This window comes from Pezoporus flaviventris, unplaced genomic scaffold (genome assembly GCF_033815535.1).
Source record: "Pezoporus flaviventris isolate CSIRO_AGI_PZ_B2104156 unplaced genomic scaffold, CSIRO_AGI_Pfla_v1 ptg000015l, whole genome shotgun sequence".
NCBI classification, from domain to species: Eukaryota; Metazoa; Chordata; class Aves; order Psittaciformes; family Psittacidae; genus Pezoporus; species Pezoporus flaviventris.
The window spans coordinates 29,120,284-29,145,695 of record NW_026892563.1 but is presented as its reverse complement, the minus strand read 5'-3'; the positions used below and the strand labels follow the sequence as shown (position 1 = coordinate 29,145,695).

Below are 25,412 nucleotides of genomic sequence, written 5' to 3'. Positions count from 1 at the left end.
TCCCCTACAGCAGACCTACCAAACAGAGGAGCTGGGACGTCTTTTTACACTCACCTCCAAGATGTCTTGGTGTCCACTTCTTCCTTCTGGGATCCAAGATTTCACACGAGTCCTGTATTGGGTCTACAAGATTCATTTTTTGTGGTAGTCCTGCTATGGACTTTCTTCAGGCCCAGCCAGCCTTGCTCAGTCCTCAGGTTCCTGTGACAGGTTTTGTGATGAAGACCATTTCTTTTCAGAGAAGATGCTCTTTGGGCACAGGCACTCTCAGAAAGAGGGGACAGCAGTGTCTGAGCAAAACAATGAGCAAAAAAAAAAAGTGTCCTCAGCAAAAGGTGGGCAAAAGCAAGCGTAATGCCTTAAACTGGGACACCAATACTCTGTTTCTAGTTCTGCCACTAGTTTCTAGCCACAGAGATTTTTGTCAAGTCACCTAAAATGAGTAGCAATTAGATACTTTGGTGTCACAGTGCAAAAAGAGCTGTTTTTCCCTTTATACTTGTCAAGGAATAACACCACTTTCATCCACAGTGGGAGACACATACTGCAAGGACCTCAAATACCCCACAATGAACAGAGTCTGAAAATGGAGGGTACTTAACCTAGGAGAGAGGAACACTTGTTATGAAAACCCTATATGCTCAGTAATCCAAAGCTGCTTCATTCCACTGAGAGAAAACACACAATCTCAAGGATTCATTGCAAAAGCTACTACATAATGATAACAAACCCCTCTGCAAGTACTGTCCCCCTCAGCTGTCCAGCTCCACTCCTTCAATTATATCTCCTTCAATTATATCTGCCACTGCAGGCCCTTGTTTTATCAACCCCTCCAGCCCCTTGCAGCTCCATCAGCTGGTCTCCTGTAATGTTACCCTTCTTGCTTCTTCTGAACTTGAAGTACCAACACAACACAGCAAGGGCCAGGAGAAGGATCAGCACCAGTGGTAAGTACAGAATGAAGTTCAGCACTGATGGGGATAAGCAGGTTCTAGACAAAATGGTTGACTCTGGAGAAAAAAAAAAAAGGAGTGAGGCCCCAAGTAGTTTGAGTTTCTCTCTGTTTTTCTATAGGTTATTCTTTTACCACTTCCCCTCAATCTTCAATACCTATCAATTTTTATGAATTCAAGACCAGGTTGGACGAGGCCTTGGGCAATATGATTTAGCATAAGGTGTCCCTGCCCACGGCAGGGGGATTGGAACTAGATGATCTTAAAGTCCTTTCCAACCCTAACTATTCTATGATTCTATGATATAGGCTGCCTGAGGAGAAGGGGGAGAAAAACCATGCAATTTGCTTCAATTTCTTATTTTGGAAGGTCAGATAAAGCCCTGGTTTGTTCAGCTGAAGTTACTCCTGGTTGTAGGTATACTGGCATATGACTATGTCATTGCCCCTTGGCAATTGCTCAAACATTTGAATTTGTGATCCAGAGGGGCATTTTGAGATACCTGCATCACTGAAGAAACACATATGCACACAAGAGAAAAAGAGAGAGAGCGAACAAACACCCAGCTGATCTTCGCAGACTCACAGACTGGTTCAGGTTAGAAGGGCCTTTAAAGCTCATCCAGTTCCAACCCCCTGCCACGGGCAGGGACACCTTCCACTAGAGCAGGTTGCTCCAAGCCCTGTCCAACCTGGCTTTGATGCCAGGGATGGGGCACCCACAGCTTCTCCTGGATTTTGTGAAAACCATGAAAACCACTTGTCAAAAACCCACCAAAAATGGAGGAGAATTTTTCAGCAGTTACGAAGTAATTTTAGCAATGGTTACTCCACCAGTAATGGATCACAAGAGACAGAGGGAGCTGATGAAGGAGAAAAATCCAAGTGCTAGAAGGAGCCATGATGGACAACAGCAGGAACAAAACAGGAGGGGGATGAAGCACTGTCAGTCCCTCCCTATGCAATTAAATCCAGATTAGCTCTGCTGTAGTTGCAAACACATGTGAATAGGCTCCATGCCTGCCTGTGCCAGTAGCAGGCACAAGGGAAGGGTCCCCTGAGCTCTTCCACAATGGTCAGTACAGGTAACTCGTGCAGAAGTATACACACATGTAGGCACACAGCTCTATTGTTGCACTGGTCATGCACCCAACTCACCCTAAGAGGACAAAGGCTGTTTTTAGAGACCTCACTGGAGACGGACTTGCCAGCAAGAAATAATTTTTTCCCCAAAACAGTTAAGAGCTCTGGTCCCAATGGCACATGGTTTGTGCCCATGGTCTCACAGAGAGCACACAAGCCACAGAGCACTGCAGACATAAGTGCACTGAATGGTACCCTCTGGACCACATACCTCACAGTCAGAGCCCTCGATATCCCATATAACCACAACCTCCAATGTTTACAATGCCAAGCACCTGGGTTTCAGCCCTGGCAGATCATCAACACTGGGACTCACTGCCTCGCCCACCAGGCCCATAGCACATGTCCCTCAAAGGGCTCCTCTTCCTGGCTCCCAACATAACTCTGGTGATATCCCCAGCACTGATCCCCTCTGCAATCCCTTAGCAAGCCTTCCTGTCCCCACGGCACCTTTGCCATCGTAGCCAGCATCACTAATGTGGGATGAGGAGCCCCTTCCACCCAGCAGCATTACCCATCAGGATGGTAATGAGCTGGATGTACTTCAAGCGTGCCAAGATTTGCAGAAACCAGTCCCTCCCCTCACCCTGTTGCTGCCACTCCTGTACCCAGCAGTGGTACAGCCCAGCGTCAGCCCCCTCCATGCTGTGCAGTGTCAAGTTGAAGTCATTGGCAGCAGGGTGGCGGAGGCACAGCCTCCCTGCCAGGCTCTCCCGGGGGTACTGGACAGAGCCATTATGGTGGAGGGTGAGCAGGGTCCTGATGCAGCTGCTCTTATTGCCCCTAAACCATGTGGCCAAGAAGCAGGTGGTGGGCAGGCGGGCACCTTGCAACAGGCAGTGCAGCGTCACCTCCTCTCCCTCCCTCACCAAGATGATGCGGCTGGTTTTCTCCAGCTGCAGCTCCTGCCCTGAAGTAGGATGTGAGCAGAAAGATATGTTGAGTTGCCATATAAATGCGTCTGTCTGTGCCTGCAGGCTGATGGAAATCCTCTAGCATAAAGTGTGTGGAATTGGGATGGCAAGAGCCTCTGCAGGACACCCACAGACCCCTTGCTCCATGAGGTGTTCCCCTCATCATCTCTGCCCCCTATTCATAACCCTCTGCTGTAATAATTCCCACCTACTCCAAATATGTGATAGGGCATCATTTAGACAAAATGCTATTTAGGAAGCTGGAATTCTCTGATCTGCTTTATTTAGAATTGCAACCCAGTGAGGCTGAGAGAGGGAAGTACTGATGCAGGGACACCCAGCATGCACCTCAGCAGTGCAGTGCTGAAGGAGGGAGCAGCTGAGTCTTCAGCCTTGTTCCCCACAGCAATGTGCTGCAGGGTAAGGAAAACTGGATGTCTGGCTTCAAGATGTTCAGGAGTACCAGAAAAGGGTTTCTTCTCTATTCTGAGCACTGACAACCAACAAAGCACACCTCATGCTGGAGGAAAAAGAAGATGCCATGATTCACTGTTATGAAGCATTAGACAGCATCTGTCAGTGGCAAAAATACCAGCTTGTCTGGGTTGGGAGGATGTAGTAAATCCCCCTAATTCCCTATTTCCCTTCAAGAGGCACTGATGCCTCCTGCATCCCCAAGTTTCAGATCCAGCGCAGGAGCCACTGCTTTTCCCTCAGCCCTGCCAGCTTTGGGGAGGCCCCATAATAAACTTTTCCAGCCTCCTCCAGCAGCACTTATACAAGGGATAACCCTCTGCTCACCTGGGAGCTTGAACTCCAGTGTGGTCCTTCCTGATGCTTCCTCTGGGAGTTTGTACTCAATGGCTGTGTGTCCTGGGTTCAGCAGTAGCAGTCAATTTTTCTCCTTCTTGGTAGCTGGTGCAGCGCTGTGTTTTGACTTCAGCCTGGGAACAGTGCTGATAACACCAATGTTTTCAGTTGTTGCTAAGTAATATTTACCCTGACCAAGGACTTTGTGAGGCTCATGCTGTGCCAGAGAGGAGGGGAAGCCAGGGGGAAGCAGAGACAGGACACCTGACCCAAGCTAGCCAAAGAGGTATTCCATACCACAGCACATCATGCCCGGGGTGGGGGGTAACTGGGAGTTACCCGGAAGGACACGGGCTTCTGGGTCAGACTCGTTTCTCGGCAGGTGGTATTGTATTCTCCTCCCTTGTTATTTTCTCTTATCATTGTTGTAGTTGGTGGTAACGGTGGTGATCTGTGTTGTACATTGGTTGCTGGACTATTCTTGTCTCAACCCATGGGAGTTGCACCCTTTCAATTCTCCTCCCTGTCCCTTAGGGAGCAGGGAAGGGGAGAGCCCGCGGGGGAGGGGGGGGGGGTGGGTGGGGGGTGGAGGGGTCTCGATTGCTTCCAGCCAGGCACCACTTACTGGGAGTGAGTGAACAAGCTAACTGGCTAGGGTTTACACCATGACACTGTGTCAGCACCGCCAGCAATTTCCACAGAGTGATCTTCTGTAGCCACCTGTCCTGGGTTCAGCAGTAGCAGTCATTTTTCTCCTTCCTGGTAGCTGGTGCAGTGCAGTGTTTTGACTTCCAGCCTGGGAACAGTGCTGGTGATACCGATGTTTTCGGTTGTTGCTAAGTGATGTTTACCCTGACCAAGGACTTTGTGAGGTTCATGCTGTGCCAGGGAGGAGGGGAAGCCGGGAGGAAGCAGAGATAGGGCACCTGACCCGGGCTAGCCAGGGAGGTATTCCATACCACAGCACATCATGCCCGGGGTGGGGGGTAACTGGGAGTTACCCGGAAGGACACGGGCTTCCGAGTGGGACTCGTTTCTTGGCCGGTGGTATCGTATTCTCTTCCCTTGTTATTCTCTCTCATCATTGTTGTTGTTGGTAGTAGCGGTGGTGATTTGTGTTGTACATTGGTTGCTGGACTGTTCTTGTCTCAACCCGTGGGAGTTGCACTCTTTCGATCCTCCTCCCTGTTCCTCTGGGAGCAGGGAAGGGGAGAGCCCCGGGGGGCAGGGGGGGGGGGGCTCGATTGCTCTCAGCCCGGCACCACTCACTGGGAGTGAGTGAGCAAGCTGCCTGGTTAGGGTTTAAACCATGACACCACCCAAAGCTTGCTTTCTAAAACGGAGAAACAAAATCATCATGCTGGCTGCAGCTGCCAATAAGAAGATGCTGGAGAGGAAGGCTGGCCTGAGAGGCCCACTGAAAGAGAAGGGAGAAAGAGGGTGCTAAGAGGACAAAGACCCAATAAGGGATGCTGTAACTGGGTGTGTGGGAGGAGGGAAAGAACAAATCCACACACCCTTATTTGAACTGTGGCAGTGAATCACCTGGGTGCTGCTGGACAGGGAAGCAGCAGAGGAGCCTGGGGGACCAAGGGGCTTGAACATAAGTGTCACACATAAGTGACAAAAACAGCACATCACTTTGGAGGCTGTGAATAAATGTCTTAGCTCAGAGAGACTGCAGAGCCTGAGTGGGTTTCACAAACAGTTGCCATCTCAGGTCTTTGCTGTGGTTACTAACCCAAACCCACACAACACAGTCCTGAACATCCGTTGTGATTACACCCAGCAATTATTCAATTTAGCAGTGAACACATCAGGAGAGGAGAGCTGTGGTGCTGCCTGCAGCTCTGCCCCCCTAGCAGGGTACATGGCTGCTCCTGGTTTGAGACCCCCTTCCAGCTGCACACCACCTCTTGCTAACACCTTTCCTACTCCTCCAGCAACAGAAAGGCTGTGAACCAGTCTCTTCAAAGGGCCTCTAGCTACCTGTGTTTCTCCTCAGCTGAGATACCACCTCTGCCAGATGAGGCCAGCAGTCAGGGGAAGAGGTACACACAGGTATCTACCTGTGGGTAAATAGAAATGACTTGGCATGAGACACCATCAGGATTTTAAGTGAACGTAGGCTGAGTTTCCATTCTTACATTTTCCTTTCTACCAGCTGAGCAGCAGGATGCCCTGTGCCATGGAGGACAGGGGCAGCCAAGCTCTCTTAAGCTCATTTCCTGGGTGCCAGTTCAAGTACACACACTGAGATGTCCCTGCAGAGCATCTCAGCCCCTGCCCTCAGCCACAGGCTCAGCAGGGTGCTCTTCTCTGCAGCACTTCCCCAAGGGATGTGATGGCAGCAGGTTATGGAGAGGGACTGTGGACCAGGAGGGAGCTGTGGCTTCTCCTACAGGGACTGGTGGGGAAGGGAGACACCACAGAATGAAGTCCACTCATGTCCCCTTTCTTCAAGCATTTCTTCTCAAAACTCGTGCAATCCACTTCAGAGACCATCAGTCTCTTTCTTGAGACTGGTCAATGCAAAATATCCCAACTGATGACTCCTGACACCCTGTCTGCCAACAAAACCTCCCTGCTCACATCCACTTATGTTGCTCATTTCTCTTTGCACCCTATTGCTCTTCCTCCCTCTTCTCTCCACACTGCATACACACTTTTTCACCAAAAGGTTGACAGTTTCCTCCACAATGGGACTTGCACAAGCCCCAGTACCTGCTTACTACCTCACTTCAGCAGAGACGTCCACTGGGAGGTCTAGGAGATTGCCACTCCCAAGGGATCAGCAAAGTGCTGCCCTGTGTTTCACAGCGCACATTTGCTGCTCTGAAGAAATAAGTAAGGGCAAAAAGCAGAAAAGATGGGAAAGCAATCACCATAATTAGAAAGCTATGCAAATTCAATCAGATCAACACACATCGTGATCAAGCAGGCTTGAGTGCACTTACGAACCAGATGCAAGTTGGTATCTTCGGACTTCAGCATTTAAAAGCATACCCAGCCCACAGCCAGCTCTAAGGAAGCACAAAACACCAGAGAGGGACACTGGGCATAGTCCTGGGCAGCCTACTCTAGGTGGCCTTGCTTCAACAGGGGCCTTGGAGCAGATGACCTCCAGATGTCCCTGCCAACCTCAGCTACCGTGTTTCTCTGACAGGTGAGCTGATCACGCTGGGAAAAGCAAGAGATTTGGCTCTTAACTTCAGCTGCTCAGTACAGAGGAATATAACACAGCAGCCTCCTGATGGCCAGGAGCTTTATTCAGGGACACAAAAGGGAGGGCTGACACTGTGGCTTGAGTATGGCCTGTCCTGACACCCGCAGGGACAGAAAATAGTTGAGAAGCAAAAGCTACTAGAGCTCAGAGAGAAGCCACAGGAACTGCTGGGGTAAGCACTTGACTTTGATGAGGAAAATTGCTGTTACATTCTCAGAGATCACCTCAAGAGGAAGCAGAGTACTTGCCATGAATCTAGCTTTGTTTCACCCCCAGCTCTCCTCTTGCTACCACTAAAGATCAATTACCAAAAAGGGCAAAGCAGCTGCCTCCATGTTCCTTTGGGACAGAAAGACATGCTTTCCATTTCTGTTTAATTAACTGAGAGTCTCTCACTGCTGGAGCCAGGGGAAGAGACTGTGGACATGGCTGTGCCTCATCCCATTGCTTCTAGAGCCGGCCTCCTTCCCAGAATTACTTCTCTCCCTTCCTAAGTTTCCTTTGCTGGCTCACGCTGCCTGAGACAGCACTAGAGCCAGCAGCCACCTCCCACTGTGCATTGTGCCCTCCCAGTTATCAACATCTTTAATGGCATTGCAGCTGCAATACCTTTGGAGCCAAATGTAGTATCTCTGCTGCTACTGTCTCCTCTGTGCAGATGCTCTACAATTACACCTGCTTATCTTTAGTGCCATTTAACCACTAACATGCACTCACAGACACTATCTGTTGTCACCCCCAGCCTCAGTACACCCCACAGACCTCCTGGCCCTGGGTGGCTGTAGCTCAGGTGTAACACAGAGCGTCCCAGCATCCAGCTCTGCAGGGGCAAGGAAAGAGCAGCAGTGGAGCAGGAGGGAGAGCACCACGGAAACAAACCTGAAAAGGGAAGGAAATGTTACCAGCTTATGATACCGCAAATCCATGAATTGTAAAAAAAACAAAACAAAACAAAAAACCCACAGAAAATACATAATTTCAGTTCACTGGGTTGCAATTCTGAAAATCCAAGGATTAGAGGAAGGAGCACTTAACGCACAAAGTTAAAAGAACTCTCCTTTGCTGGCAGAACAGACAAGAGGGGAATAAAACCCAAACACATGTTCTCACACCCGCCTCCACAGGCTTAGAGGCTTTGGCAGGAATACCTCCAGTTCCTCCAGCAGCCCCATCCGTGAGCACAGCAAGCTGACACCATGCAGCAGGGAGCAAGCACAGGGAGGGTGGGCTGGAGGGCCCTTTATACTTGGCATAATCTGCAAATAAATAGGCATTTTCACTCCCCAACACCAAATTCGCCACAAAGAGTATTGTCAGGAGCTGTGGGTGCTGAGGAAGAAACAGGACAGGCAGCACCGTCTTTTGCAGCCCTGGGAGGTGACTCTGCTAGGGACACCCCAGCCATCACTGGTCCTGGTTGCCCCAATCATGTTTGATGGATTTGAAGTTGCAGAAGAGGAGACCTCTGCTGAAGAAGCACCTGAGGCGCTGCTTACCTGGCAGCACCACCTTTATTCCCACAGGATTGGACTTGGTGGGGGCTGCTGGTGGCCCCAACAGCAGGGTGTTCTTCCTCCAGACCTCCACCTCACACAGGTATGACCTGTTGGCACTGTGGATGGGCAGCCTGAAGGAGATGTCAGCCTTCGTCAACAGAGCTTTCCCCTGGAAGTGTGGCTGCACAGTCCCACAGGCCATGGTGCTGTGGTCCAGCTACTGATAGTGGCCACCGGACAGGCTGGGCTGGAAGAACCACCTCACAGACACTGGCACCTCCCTAAGGGTATAGTTAGTGCTCACTTGGCAGATGAGTTCAAAACTCTGCCCATATCTGACAGTGACAGTTCGGCTTCTCAGCATGGCGTACAGACCAAGACCTACTCGGGAAGAGAGAGCCTTTGGCACCACGACAGAAATCCTGCCCCATGTCACCCCTCTTCCTATGCAGGACATCCCCACTGCCTCAGCCACCTCAGCCCCATGGCAGCCACCACTCCTGCTGCTCCTCTGCCAGTGCCACTGTCCCATGGGTTGTCCTGTGTTCTTCCAGCCCCACACCGACCCTCCCTCTCTCCTGCCTCACCCCCTGCTCTCCCACAACCCGGGTAACCCTGAGTACCCTCTCTTCCAGGCTCCCCAGTCCCATCCTGCAAGAGGGAGCCAGGGATCCTCTGCTGATGCTGCTGCCCTGTTTGGACCAACCAGTGCGCTTGGACGTGCAGCCCAGCAATAAGAAAGGAAAACCACCCTAAATCACAGCCAAAAGCTGCCTCTCCATAAAGGCACACATTCCAGCAATCAAAAGAAACGCTGTGGGCATTGTATGCCAGGGAGGTTAGCATGCAGGGAGGTTAGCAGCTCTGTGCACAGACAGGAGGGCAGGAGAAGAAATGCGATGACTGCACCAGGGGTGTCTCTCTGACAAAGGCCACCATATGACACAGCAAGTGCATTTGTTGAGCTTAACTACTAGAAGTAATTATGCTGCTAGAACAGATATTTTGTATTTTAAGCTAAGGGACAGTCAGAAAGACCTCCTGAGCAAGCCACTGTCTTTGAGGTCTCTGCATTTTAGCTGTTCTGTCCCAGTTATCCCTCTGAAAACATGTCACATGGAGGACTTAAGCACTCTGCTAGAAATGGGGGTAATTGAAGCATGCCATGGCCAAGTGATCAGCCCCAGGTCATCCTGCAACAGCAGCAGTGGAGCTTAGAGCACAGCAGACTTCTGTCCACCCGCTTCTCCAGCCTTGCCTCCAGCACATACAGCTTGAAAGCCCAGAAATAGGACTGGCCTAACCCTCCCATGGAGCTGACACTGCTGTCTCCCGCTCCTTTATCCAGCTCTGGCTTCGGGACTACTCTGTCACTTAACAGCCATACTGCCCGCCGTCATCCTCATCTAACATGCTGGGGATCACCAGGGTGAAGGCACCAGAGTTCGCTTTCTCCAGCCGGAGGCTCCCCGGAATCCTGCTGTCCTGGTAGGTGCTGCCCAGGCTCAGGGTGCCATCTTGCTCCATGGTGGTCACCAGCAACCAAGGACCTGGGTGCTGCAGTGGCAGACACCCCCACTACACCAACATAGGGCTGATGGTTCCTTGCACCTCACAAAGCAGGATCAGGGCACCTCCTGCCATGACCTGCAGCGTGCTAGTAGACATGGACAGGCACAATTGGCTCTCTGCAAACAACAGTTACCAACTTGGAGGGGAAGTTGTTGTGCTCCTCAGAGAAAGCCAGAGATACTGCAGCATTGAATGGAGAGACTAGATAAATCTCGATAATAGAAACAGAAAGGAGTGCCTTTCTTGGGACACGGATACATAAAGAAATGTTTATGAAATAGTCTCAACAGGCATCTCCTGATACATTAGAATTGTCATCATACAGCTATGACAAGAAAACCAAGAGTCTACTGCACATCTCTCAGAGTGGTTTCTTACAAGCAATCCCTCCAAAACCATGAAATCACCCTGATGGAAATAGCAACTATTCCCCTCATCCAGAAGTACCTGCTCTGCTGGGTGCATCCCATGATCCTCAGAACAGCAACAGGCATTGCTCACAATTTTCCAAAGACACAGGGAGACCAAACCTCTTCAAAACTCTGTACCTATTTGCCCCAAAACATTGCAAAGAGCCTAAGCTATAGATTTACACTTTATTGAGAGCTGCAGCATTTGTCATGCTAATGTTTGCCAGAAGCAAGTGCTTTTTACACTATTATCTACCAAAACCTATGGCACATTTGCGATTTTGCTGTAAACAGCATGTGTGTTGCCCCTACCAAGATAAGGCCAGACTTGAAGTGTTCCCTAGTCAGGGATTATTGCAGGCTTTACCCAGAAGAGCAGCCACTAGGATTTACCAACCTCTCTGCTTCACATTCACTTGGATGCCTGATGACAGAACAGTGTGGATGCTGTGAAAGTCTCCAGGAGTCTTCACCTCCGAAACAGAGCAGCAGTATGTCCCATTGTCCTTCAGCCCCACCTCATAGATAGTGAGGACATAAACCATATTGCTTTGCTTGAATGCTTGGAGCTGCCCCAGCTTCTCTCTCTCTCCTCATATTCTGCCTCCAAGACAATACCCCATGGCGGTCAGCCTTGGCCACTTCCATGCTGTTGAGGAGTCAAAGCACTTGAAAGTGCCTGCTGTTGCTCTTCTCAGATCCCACCAAGCAATTTATCTGCAAGGCATCACCTTCAGAAAGGGAGCTTTCAGCAACAGCAATGTCCATGGAGATGTTTCTACCTGTGGGTAGTCAAAAGCAAAGAGTGTGCTAGGGGGCCCTGCTCATGCTTTTCTCCTGCCTGGCAGCACTGATGGCCGCGCAGAGGGAAATGTGAGGGAATTCTCTGCTGAAACAGTTTTCATAAGAAAAGTCATCAGGATGGAAAACTTTGCCCATGGAGAGACAGCTGCCAGGCACTAACCAGCAATCTCAGGTGGAGGAGGCACCACAGTCCAGTGGAGCTAAGCTCCCCTCTTTACAGCAGAGCACCCCCCAAGATGGCCTTGGGCCACAGCCACCCCTGGCTCAGCTCAGGCATCCTAACCCAGAGGCATCAGTTTTTTGGGGGGAGCTGCTCTGTCTCACTTCCTGGAGCTCTTCTGTTTCATGTGACAAATATCCCTTAAGCCGGAAAGGGGCACAGAGGGGCTTTACCACTCAGTGGTGTTTTTAATTCTGCTGTCTGCAGAAAAGGTGAGTGGAGGTCTGGCACTCAAGTTGCTTGTCTGAATCTGATGCTGGTGGTCCCACACGCTGCAGCCCTCACTGGCTGCTGCAGGATGTGGGCAACAGATGCTCCCCAAGATAGAGAGGTTTTGGGGTAGTTCCACAGGAAGCAGAAATATCAAGATTGTAACAGCACACGGAAGTTGGAGGAAAGCAAGAGGAGGTGGAGATCATCTCCTAGGTTCCTGCCCTGTCCCTCATACCGACAAGCAGCAGACGTTGAGCAAAGAGGGTAGCACCATGGGGAGCACAAAGCCACCTTCTCCTTGGCAGACCCTCTTGGTCAGTCAGCTCCACCTGAAGTAAAGACCCAGTCTCTGGGTCCTATGATACATCTTACCTTTCTCACAGGGCCTCAAAGCCTCTGCCACTAATGCGCTCTGGTTCCCAGCACTGGTCTGGCTGAGGAGTGGATGCAGGCAGAGACCCACAGGGTGCCCCAAAACCTTGTGCCGTGACCCCACACAGCAGTGGCACAGCCAAAAACAGGGGTAGGGCTGAGCTCAGACTCCATGGGCAGGCAGTTTGGTCCACAACACTCCATCTCCTTGGGTCACTGTAGGGTCCCCCATGTCTAACAAGGGCAAGGCTATGTGCTGTAGCTTGGAGGTAAAACAGAGCAGCTCCCAGAGTGCCACTGCAAGGGCTTGAGTAATTTATTGAAAGCAGAGTACCCTGTGAATTTAAACACTGGTTCATAAACAGTTTGCAAACAGGAATCCTAGCCACTGCAGATGTGTTTTGCATTCCCAAATATTTGTTGGAAAGTTTATAGAAACCAGTGGAGTGGTTAGCCATGGTCAGAGTGGTCACTGGCTGCCGCTGAGGTGGGATGCTCAGCCCTGCAGGCTGGCCTCTCCCATGGGACCATGCTGACAGGATGGAAGGCTCATACGTCCGTTGCTATTTACCCCCCAGCAATACCAGCAGCTCTAATACAACCACCATGTTGTCCTCTTCCCACTATCGCCTGCCTTATACCCTTAACAGCTACCACAGGGCAAATAGTAAACTCTGACAAGGTTTCTCTACTTCTAAACAATCCTGTGGCACTGGTACCCAAAGCCACACTGGTCATGATGAACCCTCTTGAATAAGCGGATGGATGCAGGAAAGCACACTGATTGCTATTGCTCTCCAGGCAGCAGCAGACGTGGAAAGCCATTGCTGCAAACAGCGTGCAATAAGGGGAATAAAGCTGTGCCAGGTTTTAGGAACCAGACTGTTGACAGTGTGAGACTGCACTTTGCTTCCCTCCCCCAGTACCTTGCCTTCCTGAGTCACAGACAGGATGCTTGGTCCTTCCCTTTCTTTGGTTTCCTGCTCTGCCTCACCACCCTACCATGAGACACTGGTTTCCCTCCTTGCCCCAGCTCTGCAGCCTCCTTCATCTTCCCTGAGGCATGAGAACAGGGTACACCACATCCCCAGGCAGGTTTTCAGTGAAAGACTTGCTCCTGTTTTACTGCATATGTTAAAGGGTGTCAACTAGATGCAGACTTGTCTTGGCTGCTTTAAGGTAAAACTTACTTGTGAGAAAGGGAGTTTTTCCCTTCAACTGGGCACAGCTACACACCCACAGCTGAGGGAAGAGCAGGGAAACAACTGCAGCCAGCAAAAGGCATGTGTTCAGATGAGTGGCAGCGAACACACTGTAACCATCCCAGGGCAGTGTGGAGAGAGGGATTTTCTTATTGGCCCTGGGAGATGCAGCACAGAGTCTGGAGATGCCAGGAGCCATAGAGTCATAGGATAGTTTGGTTTGGAAGGGACCTTCAAAACTCATCCAGTCCAACCACCCTGCAGTGAGCAGGGACATCTTCAACTAGATGAGGTTGCCCAGAACCACGGAACCAGAGCCATGGGAAGCTGCTGGGCAGAGGGAACACGAGGTGCCTGGCAAAGACTGGTGTTTGGGAGGACAGGCAGCACTTGCAAAAGGCTGGTTTTAAGCTTTCCTATTTTAATCCACCTTACACATGGTAGCAAATCTAAGTCTCCTCCTTCTAAATACTTCATATTACATTTTCCTAAAGCATAAGACAGGAGTTAGGTGCACCTTCTTCAAAGCACAGTCTGACCCACAGTTCCATTACTACCATATGTGAACTACTAGGAAGGGACGCATAGATGGTCTAATAAACAGCAACACCAGTTTCTCTGAAAGCCAGTAGACTGGTGACAGCATGAACAGACAAGGCTACTGCTATAGAGCCTTAAATGCACAAAGGAGTTAGAATGAACATGTGAGCTTACAAGGACCTTACCCTGGCTCATGATCACCAGCAATGTCCTCCCAGATATCCTTCCACATCCCATCAGGATCCTCAATCCACTCAGCTTTCTCGCAATACAGTTGCCCTTGGTCAGACAGCTCCGCTCCTTCAATGGAGAGCTTGTATGTGGTGTTCCCAATCTTATTCAGCTGCACGTTTCCCACCAGAGCCCTCTGCGTGTAAGAAGGCCCTGGCTTCAAGATAAAGTCCTTGGAGAGGGTGAGGACCTCCTCAGAGCAGTACTCTCCTGCTCCATGAAGATGGTACCAACCAATAGAGAGATGTGTGCTGGGCAGTGAGCTTGGACACCTCTCAGGTGAGCTCCACCTCATCCCCTTCGGTGCAGGTGAGGACCTGCGGTGCCAGGGAAGCACAGAGGGTGTCTGCAATCACTGAGCATGGGGAAGAAACAGAGAGCAGATGGTCAGAGGGAAAATTGTCTCTGGGCCTCAATGGGCAACGTGCCAGACACTACAAAACTGTGGTCAAGCCCTAATGAATCAGTCTGGGCTGCATCAAAAGGAGCGTGACCAGCAGGTCGAAGGAGGTGATCCTGCCCCTTTACTCTGCTCTTGTGAGACCTCACCTGGAGTATTGTGTGCAGTTCTGATGTCCTCAACATAAAAAGGACATGGAACTGTTGGAACAAGTCCAGAGAAGGGCCACGAGGATGATCAGGGGACTGGAGCACCTCCTGTATGAAGATAGGCTGACAAAGTTGGGGCTGCTCAGCCTGGAGAAGAGAAGGCTGCGTGGAGACCTCATGGCAGCCTTCCAGTATCTGAAGGGGGCCTATAGGGGTGCTGGGGAGGGACTCTTCATTAGGGACTGTAGTGACAGGACAAGGGGTAATGGGTTAAAACTTAAACAGGGGAAGTTTAGATTGGATATAAGGAGGAAATTCTTTCCTGTTAGGGTGGTGAGGCACTGGAATGGGTTGCCCAAGGAAGTTGTGAATGCTCTGTCCCTGGCAGTGTTCAAGACCAGGTTGGACGAGGCCTTGGGTGATATGGTTCAGTGTGAGGTGTCCCTGCCCATGGCAGGGGGGGTTGGAACTTCAGGTCCTTTCCAACCCTATTCTATGATTCTATGAATCTGACAGCATAGGAGAAATATCTTTCGTAGTTGATTGACAAGGCTTTCATCAGCTGATGCAAAGGCATGTGAAGTGCTTAAAATCTCAGCAAGCAAGAAAGCACAATGAAGCTCTTTGCAGTACCCTCTTTAGTCAAACTATGACCAGTACTAATTAGGCAACCCCAAAGAGATTAACATCCAGCCCCTCACAATCCCAAGTGCAGACTGGTACACCACTAGCATAAAGAGAATACAGGGATGAATACCAAGGGGAATTACTACTATAGCATCAAAGAATACCGGGTTGGAAGAGACCTGTCATGGTTTAAGCTCAGCCGTAAATCACGCAGTCGCTCTCTCACTCCCCCCACCCCCTTCCTTCCCCTGCTCCCTGAGGGATAAGGAGGAGAATCAAAAGAATGTAACTCCCACGGGTTGAGATAAGAACAGTCCAGTAACTAAGGTATAACACAAACCACTACTGCTACCACCAATAAAATAATGATAAGGGAAATAACAAGGGAAGAGAATACAATCGCTCACCACCCACCGACCGATACCCAGCCCAACCTGAGCAGTGATCTAGCCCTTCTGGGTAACTGCCCCCAGTTTATATAGTGGGCATGACGTGCTGTGGTATGGAATACCTCTTTGGTTAGCCTGGGTCAGGTGTCTGTCTCTGCTTCCTTCCAGCTTCCCCTCCTCCCCAGCAGAGCATGAGACTCACAAAGTCCTTGGCCAGACCAAACATTTGAGCAGTAACTAAAAACATCAGTGTTATCAGCTCTGTTCCCAGGCCGAAAGTCAATACCACAGCACTGCACCAGCTACTAAGATGGAGAAAAAATGACTGCTACTGCTGAACCCAGGACAGTACCTACCCCTTATTCCATACCATTCACGTCATGCTCAGATCCCACATTTTCAAGATACCATCACTCTTATCTCAGTGCACTCTTATCTTAGTGCATGGACCAATCCCTATAAAGCTGCTGAATCCATCTGGTCCATGATGTCAGGCTGCACCTCTTGTAACAATCGTTCAGAGCAGGAGAGGCTGTGTGCAGTGTTCACACTCGTGAATAACCTGGGCAATAGCGTCTGTTACCAAGTCCACCCCTTGATCATGATTCCGTCTTTATGTTGCATGTCTGCTGCGATGGCCTGAAGTGTCATGGGCCCACCAGGTTCAAAATAATTCACCATCCCCTTCAGCAGTTTCTGCAGCTTGTTGATTGGGACTCCATACAGCTGCCTTCCATCTCCAATGCTTCCAAAGCACGGGAGGGGCCCCGTGGACTACATACTCACCCGTACTGTCCCACACACCCTGCCACTCATGACTGTCCAGCCTTGGGGAAAACCTCTTGGTCCTCTGTCCTGGGTTCAGCAGTAGCAGTCAGTTTTTCTCCTTCTTGGTAGCTGGTGCAGCGCTGTGTTTTGACTTCCAGCCTGGGAACAGTGCTGATTAACACCGATGTTTTCAGTTGTTGCTCAGTAATGTTTACCCTGACCAAGGACTTTGTGAGGCTCATGCTCTGCCAGGGAGGAGGGGAAGCCAGGAGGAAGCAGAGACAGGACACCTGACCCAAACTGACCAAAGAGGTATTCCATACCACAGCACATCATGCCCGGGGGGTAACTGGGAGTTACCCGGAAAAACATGGGGTCTTCTGGGTGGGACTTGATTTTCGGCGGGTGGTATCATATTCTCTTCCCTTGTTATTTTCTCTTATCGTTGTTGTTGGTGGTAGCGGTGGTGACTTGTGCTGTACACTGCTTGTTGGACTGTTCTTGTCTCAACCCATGGGAGTTGCATTCTTTTGATTCTCCTCCCCATCCCTCTGGGAGCGGGGAAGGGGAGAGTCCCTGGCGGGGGGGGGGACGCAGGCCTCAATTGCTTCCAGCCTGACACCAATCACTGGGAGTGAGTGAACAAGCTGTCTGGCTAGGTTTAAACCACGACAGTCCTCCTATATCATCGTCTAACCCTAGACAAGACCCAAACCCAACTCTGCTTAACTTTCGAGATCAGACAAAATGGTCATGGATAAAACACACTGTATCAACATGCTGATCCCCATCACAGTCAGCAGGCAGGTCCCAGGGGTAGCCAAAGGCCATTCAAAACCTTCAGAACTCTCTAACGATGCTGCTGTACTTGCCACTGGGGCTGGTGTAGCTGCTGTGCTTGCCGGCTCTCCCACCACCAGCTTCTCTTTTTCCGAGTCCAGATCTTCCTCCTCTGCCTTGCTGGGAAAGGCTGCATGGTCTCCTGCATCCTCCACTTGTCCCGGGTGCCCGAGGCTGGACTCAGCTGAGGCAGGTCCAAAGGTGGTACCTTGCTCTCTGCATCCTCCTGGGGCTCGGACTTGTGGGGCTCAGCAGGTGGTTGCTGGGGGATGCTCTCAGCTGCCACGGGGCTGGGCTCAGCTGCAGGGCTCGGCTCCTCCGCTGCCTCCTCCCGCTGCTAGGCAGCCGCCACCTTCCCCTTCTCAACCGCCCTGACCTCCTCCACTGGCAGCTGCCCCCTCCCAGCCTCCTGGTCCCCGGGGCCGCTCTCCCGGGCCACTTTGGCCACCGCTGGCTCCCGGGGCCGCTCCCCCTCAGCTCCTTGCAGCCTCACAAAGACAGAGGCGAGGATGGGGGCCAGGCCGGTGAAGAGCAGCCGGACGGCCAGGTACAAGTCCACCGCCACGTCCGTCCCGCCCTGCTGCTGGAGCCCACCCGTATTACAAGTCATTGCCATGAAGTACAGTGAAACAAGAACCTTAGCCCAAGGTCCCCAGCCAATAAATACTAACACAGCAAATACCGGCTGTAAGTAAGGTACGACATGCTGAAACTGTGAGATCAAGAGCAACAACTTTGAGAGCCAATAAATCAGCTTTGTGACGAGTGACTATTAATCAGAAACACTTAATGCTTTTCATGAACATGATTAGACACACTCTGGTCAGATCTGTCGTTATCTCAACCCTTTGTGCCCCACATTGGGCCTGTCGTGGTTTAAGCTCAGCTGTAAATCACGCAGTTGCTCTCTCACTCCCCCCACCCCCTTCCTTTCCCTGCTCCCAGAGGGATGGGGAGGAGAATCAAAAGAATGTAACTCCCACAGGTTGAGAAAAGAACAGTCCAGTAACTGAGGTATAACACAAAACCACTGCTGCTGCCACCAATAATAATAATGATGATAAGGGAAAATAACAAGGGAAGAGAATACAATCGCTCACCACCCACTGACTGATAATACTCAGCCCGACCCCGGCAGTGATCTAGCCCTTCTGGGTAACTGCCCCCAGTTTATATAGTGGGTATGACATGCTGTGGTATGGAATACCTCTTTGGCTAGTTTGTGTCAGGTGTCCTGTCTCTGCTTCCTCCCAGCTTCCCCTGCTCCCGGGCAGAGCATGAGACTCAGAATGTCCTTGAACGTTTGAGCAGTAACTAAAAACATCGGTGCTATCAGCACTGTTCCCAGGTCGGAAGTCAAAAACACAGCACCACACCAACTACTAAGAAGGACTAAAAATGACTGCTACTGCTGAACCCAGAACAAGACCTCAAGGATCATCTGGACCAGCCTTTCAGGCAAAGCATGACATAGATGAGATGTCCCAGCACCCTGTCCAGCTCAATATTAGAAACTTTCAACACTGTGGAGTCCATCACTTTCATGGGGAGATTATTCCAATGGCTGATTGTTCTCATTGTGACCATGCCATCATGTGACTCCATGGGCTCACAGTAGAGCCTTTCCCTTTGCCTCTTCCCCCTATTACCTTCCCCCTTCCCTGCTGCTTCCCTCTATATGTGGGTATCATGCTTGGGTCAAGTCCTACACCCTGACCTGAGAGTACATCAACAGCTAACGTACTGAGCCTGAAAACTCCTGTCTTCTTAAGTGCTTAGCTGAGAAATGCTGTGGCTGAGTCAGGAGCTGAAGTTAAATGTCGGGCCATGGGACAGCAGAGGCTTCCTCTCTCTTCCCCTTGCCCTGGCTGGGAGGCAAAGGCCAGAGCAACCTGCAAGGGGACATGACCAGGGGTATGGCCAGCAGTTAGCAGCAATCCCACAGTGGGAAGAGTAATAAAATTTTTGTCCCCTGGTCCCATTAACCACCCCTTTTCCCAGCTGCCCCTCTGTCAGAGACCCAGAGACAAGCACTTCTTGTGCTCTTGGAGGCAGTGGAAACCTGACTGTGCCCCTGCCCAGCAGCAAGCAGGGCTCTCTTTCAGGACCCACCTGGGAGGTTCATCTTGGCGCTGTAACTCCCAAAGTACCTCTCGTCAGTGTTGGGTGTGTGGCACTCGTACTCGCCAGCATCCCGGTCCTGCAGGTCGGTGATGTGCAGCAGGACGGCGTCCCCCTGCACCCGCTCCACGTAGATCCCACGGCTGCGCACGCGTTGGGTGTAGATGGCGTAGGGGAAGGATGGGTCGACGGTGCTGACGATCTGCACCTCCCGCTCAGGGGCCGAGGGCAGGTAGATGGACCACTGGAATTTCTGCTCCGACGGGCCCTGGTAGCCGCTCACCTTGCACCACAACGTGATGTGGGAACCCTAATGAGGTAGAAGGGCCCCTTCTTAACAGTCAACAGCTGCTGGCCAGTGCTCAAGCCTGCTGGCAAACAGTCAGCACACCGCAAGGGCTGCACACTCAAAACAGTAGTGGGTCTGGATGTGCAAGAGATCACAACTGAAAAGAATTGCTGCGTAATCTCATTCTTTGAAGCATGAAGTCCAAGGGACGTCACACCCCTTGCGACTGCAAGAACAAGTCCTGTTACAACAGATCTCTAAACTTTCCTGTCTCTACCACACTGGAATTCAAATGACAGATCAGATCACTACGGCTGGAAGGTTATCAAGCCTGCTTGTGGCAGGAGAGCATCTCTTAGCCAGCAACCAGGTAGAGAACACCGGAAGAAGCTTGTGGAGTGTTACAATTCAGAAGGCAAAGCACTCAGGTCCTGCACAGCAGGGGGGATAAGGGAGCAGTTGCCAAAGCTGACCACTGCAAGGGAAGGAGATGCAATGCAGAAGCCAAGGGATGTGTGTAGCAGAGGGAACCGGCAGGCTGGGTGCTGCAGAGGTGCTCCATGGACAGAAACCAGGGAGGATGCGGGAGATGGGGCCAGCAAGGCAGAGGGCACCAGGAGAACCCAAGGGCTTCCCTCTGTTTCTGCCTGAAGAGGCTTTGGTGATGGCCACCCATGCACCCTCCCCTCCTGCAGAGCTCCCAGTGGTGACAATTGCTCTGTTTCAATGCCCAACAGGCACACCAAGCAAAACGCCCACTGGATGTGGGCACTGAGTCAAAAACCAGCCACAGAGACCAGCTCAGGGAAGAGAGTTGGTGGCAGCACAGCCTAAGGAACCCTCAGAAACCCCCTCCCAAGGGAAGGGGAGATGAAGTAGCCCCCTCCATGCTCCCCACAGCCACACAACAGGGGTGCTCATGTCCCTTCACCAAACCCCCGGGAGGGTCCAGGCTATTGCTTTGCAGTGAAAGCACACTGCCGAAAGCAGACCATGCCACCGCAGCTCTTCCCATGACCATGGAGTCAGAGCAGTGCTGGCTGAGCCACCCACCTGCAAATGTCTCATCTGTACTGAGGGGGGGCTTTATATCCCCCCCCTACCCCAGGAAAGCTGCCACCACCACTAGGCAGGACACTCACCCAGGAGGAGGAAGGCGGCTGGCAGGCACTGCCCCAGCCCCATGGAAAACAGCTCTGCTTGTGTCTGCTTCCAGAGAGGCGGTGGAAGGCTCTCACACAGTGGTGACAGCAACTCTTCTGTTTTGAAAGTATCTAGGAGAAAGCTGCCTTGTGGTGATGGTTTCCTCTGTTCCTCTGCTCAAAAATGCCGTTGCACCCAGTTGGGAAGATGGGTGCAACGTAACATGCCTGTGGGAGGTGACACTGAGCACCCCAGCCCCATGCTGCAAGGGTGATTGATGCCCGAGGCTGCTGCTGCCTGGTGCCCAGTGGCTTTGCCTTTGGACAGCAGCTCACAGGCTAACCTTCTGCCTCATGACTTCCACTTTGTTCCATGAAACAGCTCACTCCTGGCTAACAGAGAGGGTGAGGGGTCAGGCCCCAGTGAGGAACAGGGGAAGATTTCTAGGGATGAAGCTCCCCACAGCTAGTTATTTTTCCACAGCTGCAGACAGCAGCATGATGCCATAGGTACAAGTTGGGGTGGCACAGTGCTCCCCAAGGATGGCTGACCAAGCTCTGCCTCAGCGTGCAGTGGGCAACCCAAGTGGGGTGCCTCTCCCACAGAACCCTCACCAGCCTGGCTACACAGGCAGGAGACCTTCTGTCATAACAGCCATCCCAGCCCAGAAAGCCTATCAACTCTCAAAGGATCACCACGCACCAGAAGTCAGCTGGGAAAGCTCTCCTGTAAGCATATCCCATGGGTAGGCACCCATATTCAGGGGATCCTGGAGCAGCACTGCTTCCAGGGGTGGCAAGATCACAAGGAGCTGTGCTGGGAAGACGGGCCAGGAAGCTGCTGGCATAGCCCCAAAGGCAAGTGCTGTGGTTGTATCAGATGCTGTATGGCATGGGGCCAAGGACATGGTGGGAGGCTGATGGGGCACATTGTTGGCAGCCTCTAAGGCAAGGGACTCAAACCAGAGACACTCTCTGAACAGATTTGTTTGGAGCTGTTGTTTCGGTTGTGGGGTAGGTTTTTTAGTTTTTCTGTTCTTCCCCAGAAAGGATGACAGCACAAAGCATTTACCCCTGAGCCATGCTGCTCCCGCTGTGCTGCTGGGGTATCCACTGAATGACTAAATTAGCTCAGGGATTCACAAACAATAACCAACCGTAAAACAAGTCCTTTTGCTTGATCCCGTGGGACTCCTAGAGGGAATGAGGTTCATGGAACGAAAACAAACACAAGGTCCCTCCTTTCCCTGTTTAATAAACTGATTCATATGACAGCCTGAGGGGCCAGAATATAGAGGCTCCTCACTGCAAGGCTGGTGCCTCCATTAGCCAGCTCCTCACCAGCACCACGCAGCTCTCCAGAGCCAAATCCAGTCTGGGGGAATGGGCTGCTGCAGGAGGCAGAGAGGTCCCTGCAGGATATCACCTGTTCCCTGCCACCTACCCTCTCTGGAATGAAATGGAGCAGAGGAGCAGCACTTGTTCTGGGAGAAGATGGTGCAACATGGGACAGAAACGCACGTACTGGCTCCTCAGAGGTGGTGAGCAGATACAGCAGAGGCTGGGAAGCAGTGGAGTGCCCCAGCACTTCTGTTGGTGATGGGGGCCCACACCCTATGGAAGTAGGACACAGTTATAACCCTGTGAAAGGCTTCCATTCTCTGTGCAGGATGAAACCCTTCTGTTTCAGAAGAAAAGGGATGAAGGGATTTGCTTTTCAAGAGCAACCCAACTGCCAGCAGTACCCCGGGGGATGATCCCGCTGACAGAAAGCCAACCTGCTTACCACTCTGGAGGAGGGAATAGCATCTCTGCTACAGCAACAGCGTAAATGGAAAGGAAACTTGGAGTTCAACCTCAGTGAGCTTCTGACAGCCAGTGTGCAGATAAACACACACAAGGGGACAGTTTAATTCCAAGTTTGCAACTCTAATGATGCATGAGTTGCTGCTTACATTTGCAATAGAGAAATCAGGAAGGATTGCCTGGCCCAGCCCTGTCACTGGCAGTGATGATGCTCTGGAGACAAAACCAACAGCTCCTGCTCCCTTGGACTGTGCAGTCTAAAACTTACTCTCTTCCTCCCTGGGAAATCAGTGCAACCAGACATACGGCAGGACTATTAAACACACAAAGCAGGATGAAGGAAGAGGATCAGAGAATCCTTTACAAAAGATAACATTGCCATTAGAAAAATCAGGGAAGCCAAACACATAGAGAGAGAGAGATCCCTTTACCTTATTTTCCTGGGGATGACATCAGATGGGAAGTGAGCGGGAAATACGCATCTTGGACAGTTCAAAGGGTTCCTGTCTGTACCTACAAGGAGCAGAGGACTTGCTTCCTCTGAACCAGGCTTGGTGAGCTGAAGTGCTTCACTAGGGCAATGGTAATTGACTACTATTGATCTGCAGGCCCTAGCACAGCTTGGCTACCACCAGCACCTAAGCAGCAGGGTGCCACCATCTCCCACTCTAGAGCACAAGGCTGGAGGTCAGGCTGCCCATAGCACTGGCTTTGGCTTTCTTGCAGGTGATGATCCTCTTTAATTGCATGCCCCCCTACCCATTCTGTTCCTTCTGGATCCCTTTTGCAGGCATTCTTTTTTTGGATGCTGCTCAGTCACTTTGGGCCAAAGCTTCCCAGAAAAACACCCCCAAAAATGTAGCATGGAAAGTTTCCCCAAACCCAATGCAGCCAGGGTGGAGTTAGACTCTGCCCAGAAGAGCACAGCAGCAATCAGCAACATCCACAGTGACCTGGAAACCTCCTGGACAGACAAGTGCTGATCAGATGCCCCCTGGCACACTGCAAGGAGCCTGAGGAGGGATGGGTATAAGGCAGGATCACTCGATAGCAGGATAGAAATGCTACAGAAAAAGCTATTGAGGATGAAGGAGGCAACCCCATGGTCAGTGCTGGTTTTTAGGGGGAACAGGCTGCTGAGAGCCAAAAGCAATTAGGCAAACACAGGGGAGAGGCTGCAGTCAGATGCCCTGTCTCTCCATATTGCCCCCATGAGCTCCCTCATCCCATTTGGGTGCCTGACACTAGAGCACCTGTGGCTTCCTCTGCCTGCTGCCATCACATTTACTGCTGGCTTCCACGCAACACAGCAGAGACCACAGCCAAACCCACCCGCTGGAAAGTACCAACAAATCCTACCTTTCAAAGGAAAGCAGACCTCAAACCATGTCTTGGGCAAATCTGGCTTTGCACAGGAAGTGTTTTCAGCCGCTGCCAAGGTTGCTTGCTCTGGGAGAAATAAAACCCAGCTTGTTAAAGAAAGGAGTCTTCCATGAGGTTTTGACATTGCTATGCAACATCCCAAGTGAAAGCCAATTGCTCTGAGAGGAGCACAAGCTCTGTGGCCTTTGCCCAGAGCCATGGCTCTACCATCTCCTCAGCCCCATATCCAAGCCAGTCCTCAGCAATGACTCACCATCTGCATCTCTACTCACACAGACAAGCACCCTGGGGCTCCCCAAATACTGGAGCACAGGTGGCAAAAGAGCAAGAGAGTAATTTGAGGCAGCAAGGTCCCAGCAGAGGCTGAAGGGGCAAGGAGAAAACAGCCCTCTCTTCCTGGTGCCCCCTCACCCTTTGGCTTGCACAACCTGCCCTGGAGGGGAGCCCGGCTGCCCAAAGGCATTTTTGGAGAGGGAAGGCACACAGTGCCTGCTTAGTTGTTAGCAACTGGGTGCCATAGAGAGCTTCCTGAATTTCAGGCTGTTCTTGTGACCAAATGGGGAGGGGGGGGATAGTCCAGAGGTGCAGGCTACAGGTAAGCTCTACAAAAATGCCCCCTCTGCCTTTGCTTCACAGATCTCAGGAGCCATGTCCCAAGCTCAGAAATGCCATTGCCACATATCCACAGTGACTGGGGAGGGGGACAAGGACAGGGAGGGATGGAGGCTGCAGCCTTGAAAGCAAAGGGTCTGGTGCCAGGCAGGGTAAGGGGATGCAGGGAAGAGCACAGCATTAGTAGGGATAATCTGGCAGTCTTGGGGGACGTGCCAGAAGCCTACAGATAATCAGGGGAGCTGGTGCAACAGACTTTGAAGTCAGCTGTCAGGCTTGCTCAGCCCGGCTCAGACTTCAAAGGCAGCTGGTTGCTTCCCCCAGTTACGAAGCAGGAGCCGGCCGGCTTCCCAGCTTCCCTAAGGCCGCCTGGCTCAGCTGCAGTCCCCTGGGCATGCTCCTGTGGGCAGGAACCTCCTGACAGAGCACAAATGCTCCTGCTGGAGCAAGGCTCGCTTTGCAGGATGCGCATGGTCTTTCACCTTGGCCTATTTGGAGCCAAGCGTGATCTCGGTGGACAAAGATCTCCCTGGTGATGTACTGCCAAATAACCTCCTGCCAGTCACAGGGAGACCAGGCAGCCATGAGAAAGGGGGAAGCCTAGGGAAGATGAAGAAAATAATGACCTTTGCTCATGGGAGCGTGAAGAACCTCTTTTGCTACTCAACTTCTGCATGTCCTGGGCCTTCGTAGGACATGGCTCCGATGCCTGGCAAGGACACGGTCTTCATGAGCAAAACCCACAGCAGCACAGAAAGGCTGCTGTGATTGTTTTGCACTG

The 25,412-nt window shown here is 51.5% G+C and overlaps 1 protein-coding gene across 1 annotated transcript; it reads right to left on the bottom strand.

The window, feature by feature from the left end:
- Positions 1-789: 789 nt before the first annotated feature.
- CD101 (CD101 molecule) lies at positions 790-20,873 on the bottom strand. Its single transcript, XM_061454430.1, is given in 14 exon segments — positions 790-1,016; positions 2,616-3,087; positions 4,492-4,539; positions 5,139-5,152; positions 8,542-8,922; positions 9,846-10,229; positions 10,921-11,113; positions 11,115-11,305; positions 14,060-14,091; positions 14,093-14,353; positions 14,355-14,460; positions 19,391-19,711; positions 19,714-19,767; positions 20,831-20,873. Coding segments are annotated over 14 exon segments (2,727 nt in total).
- Between the last annotated feature and the right edge of the window lie 4,539 nt (positions 20,874-25,412).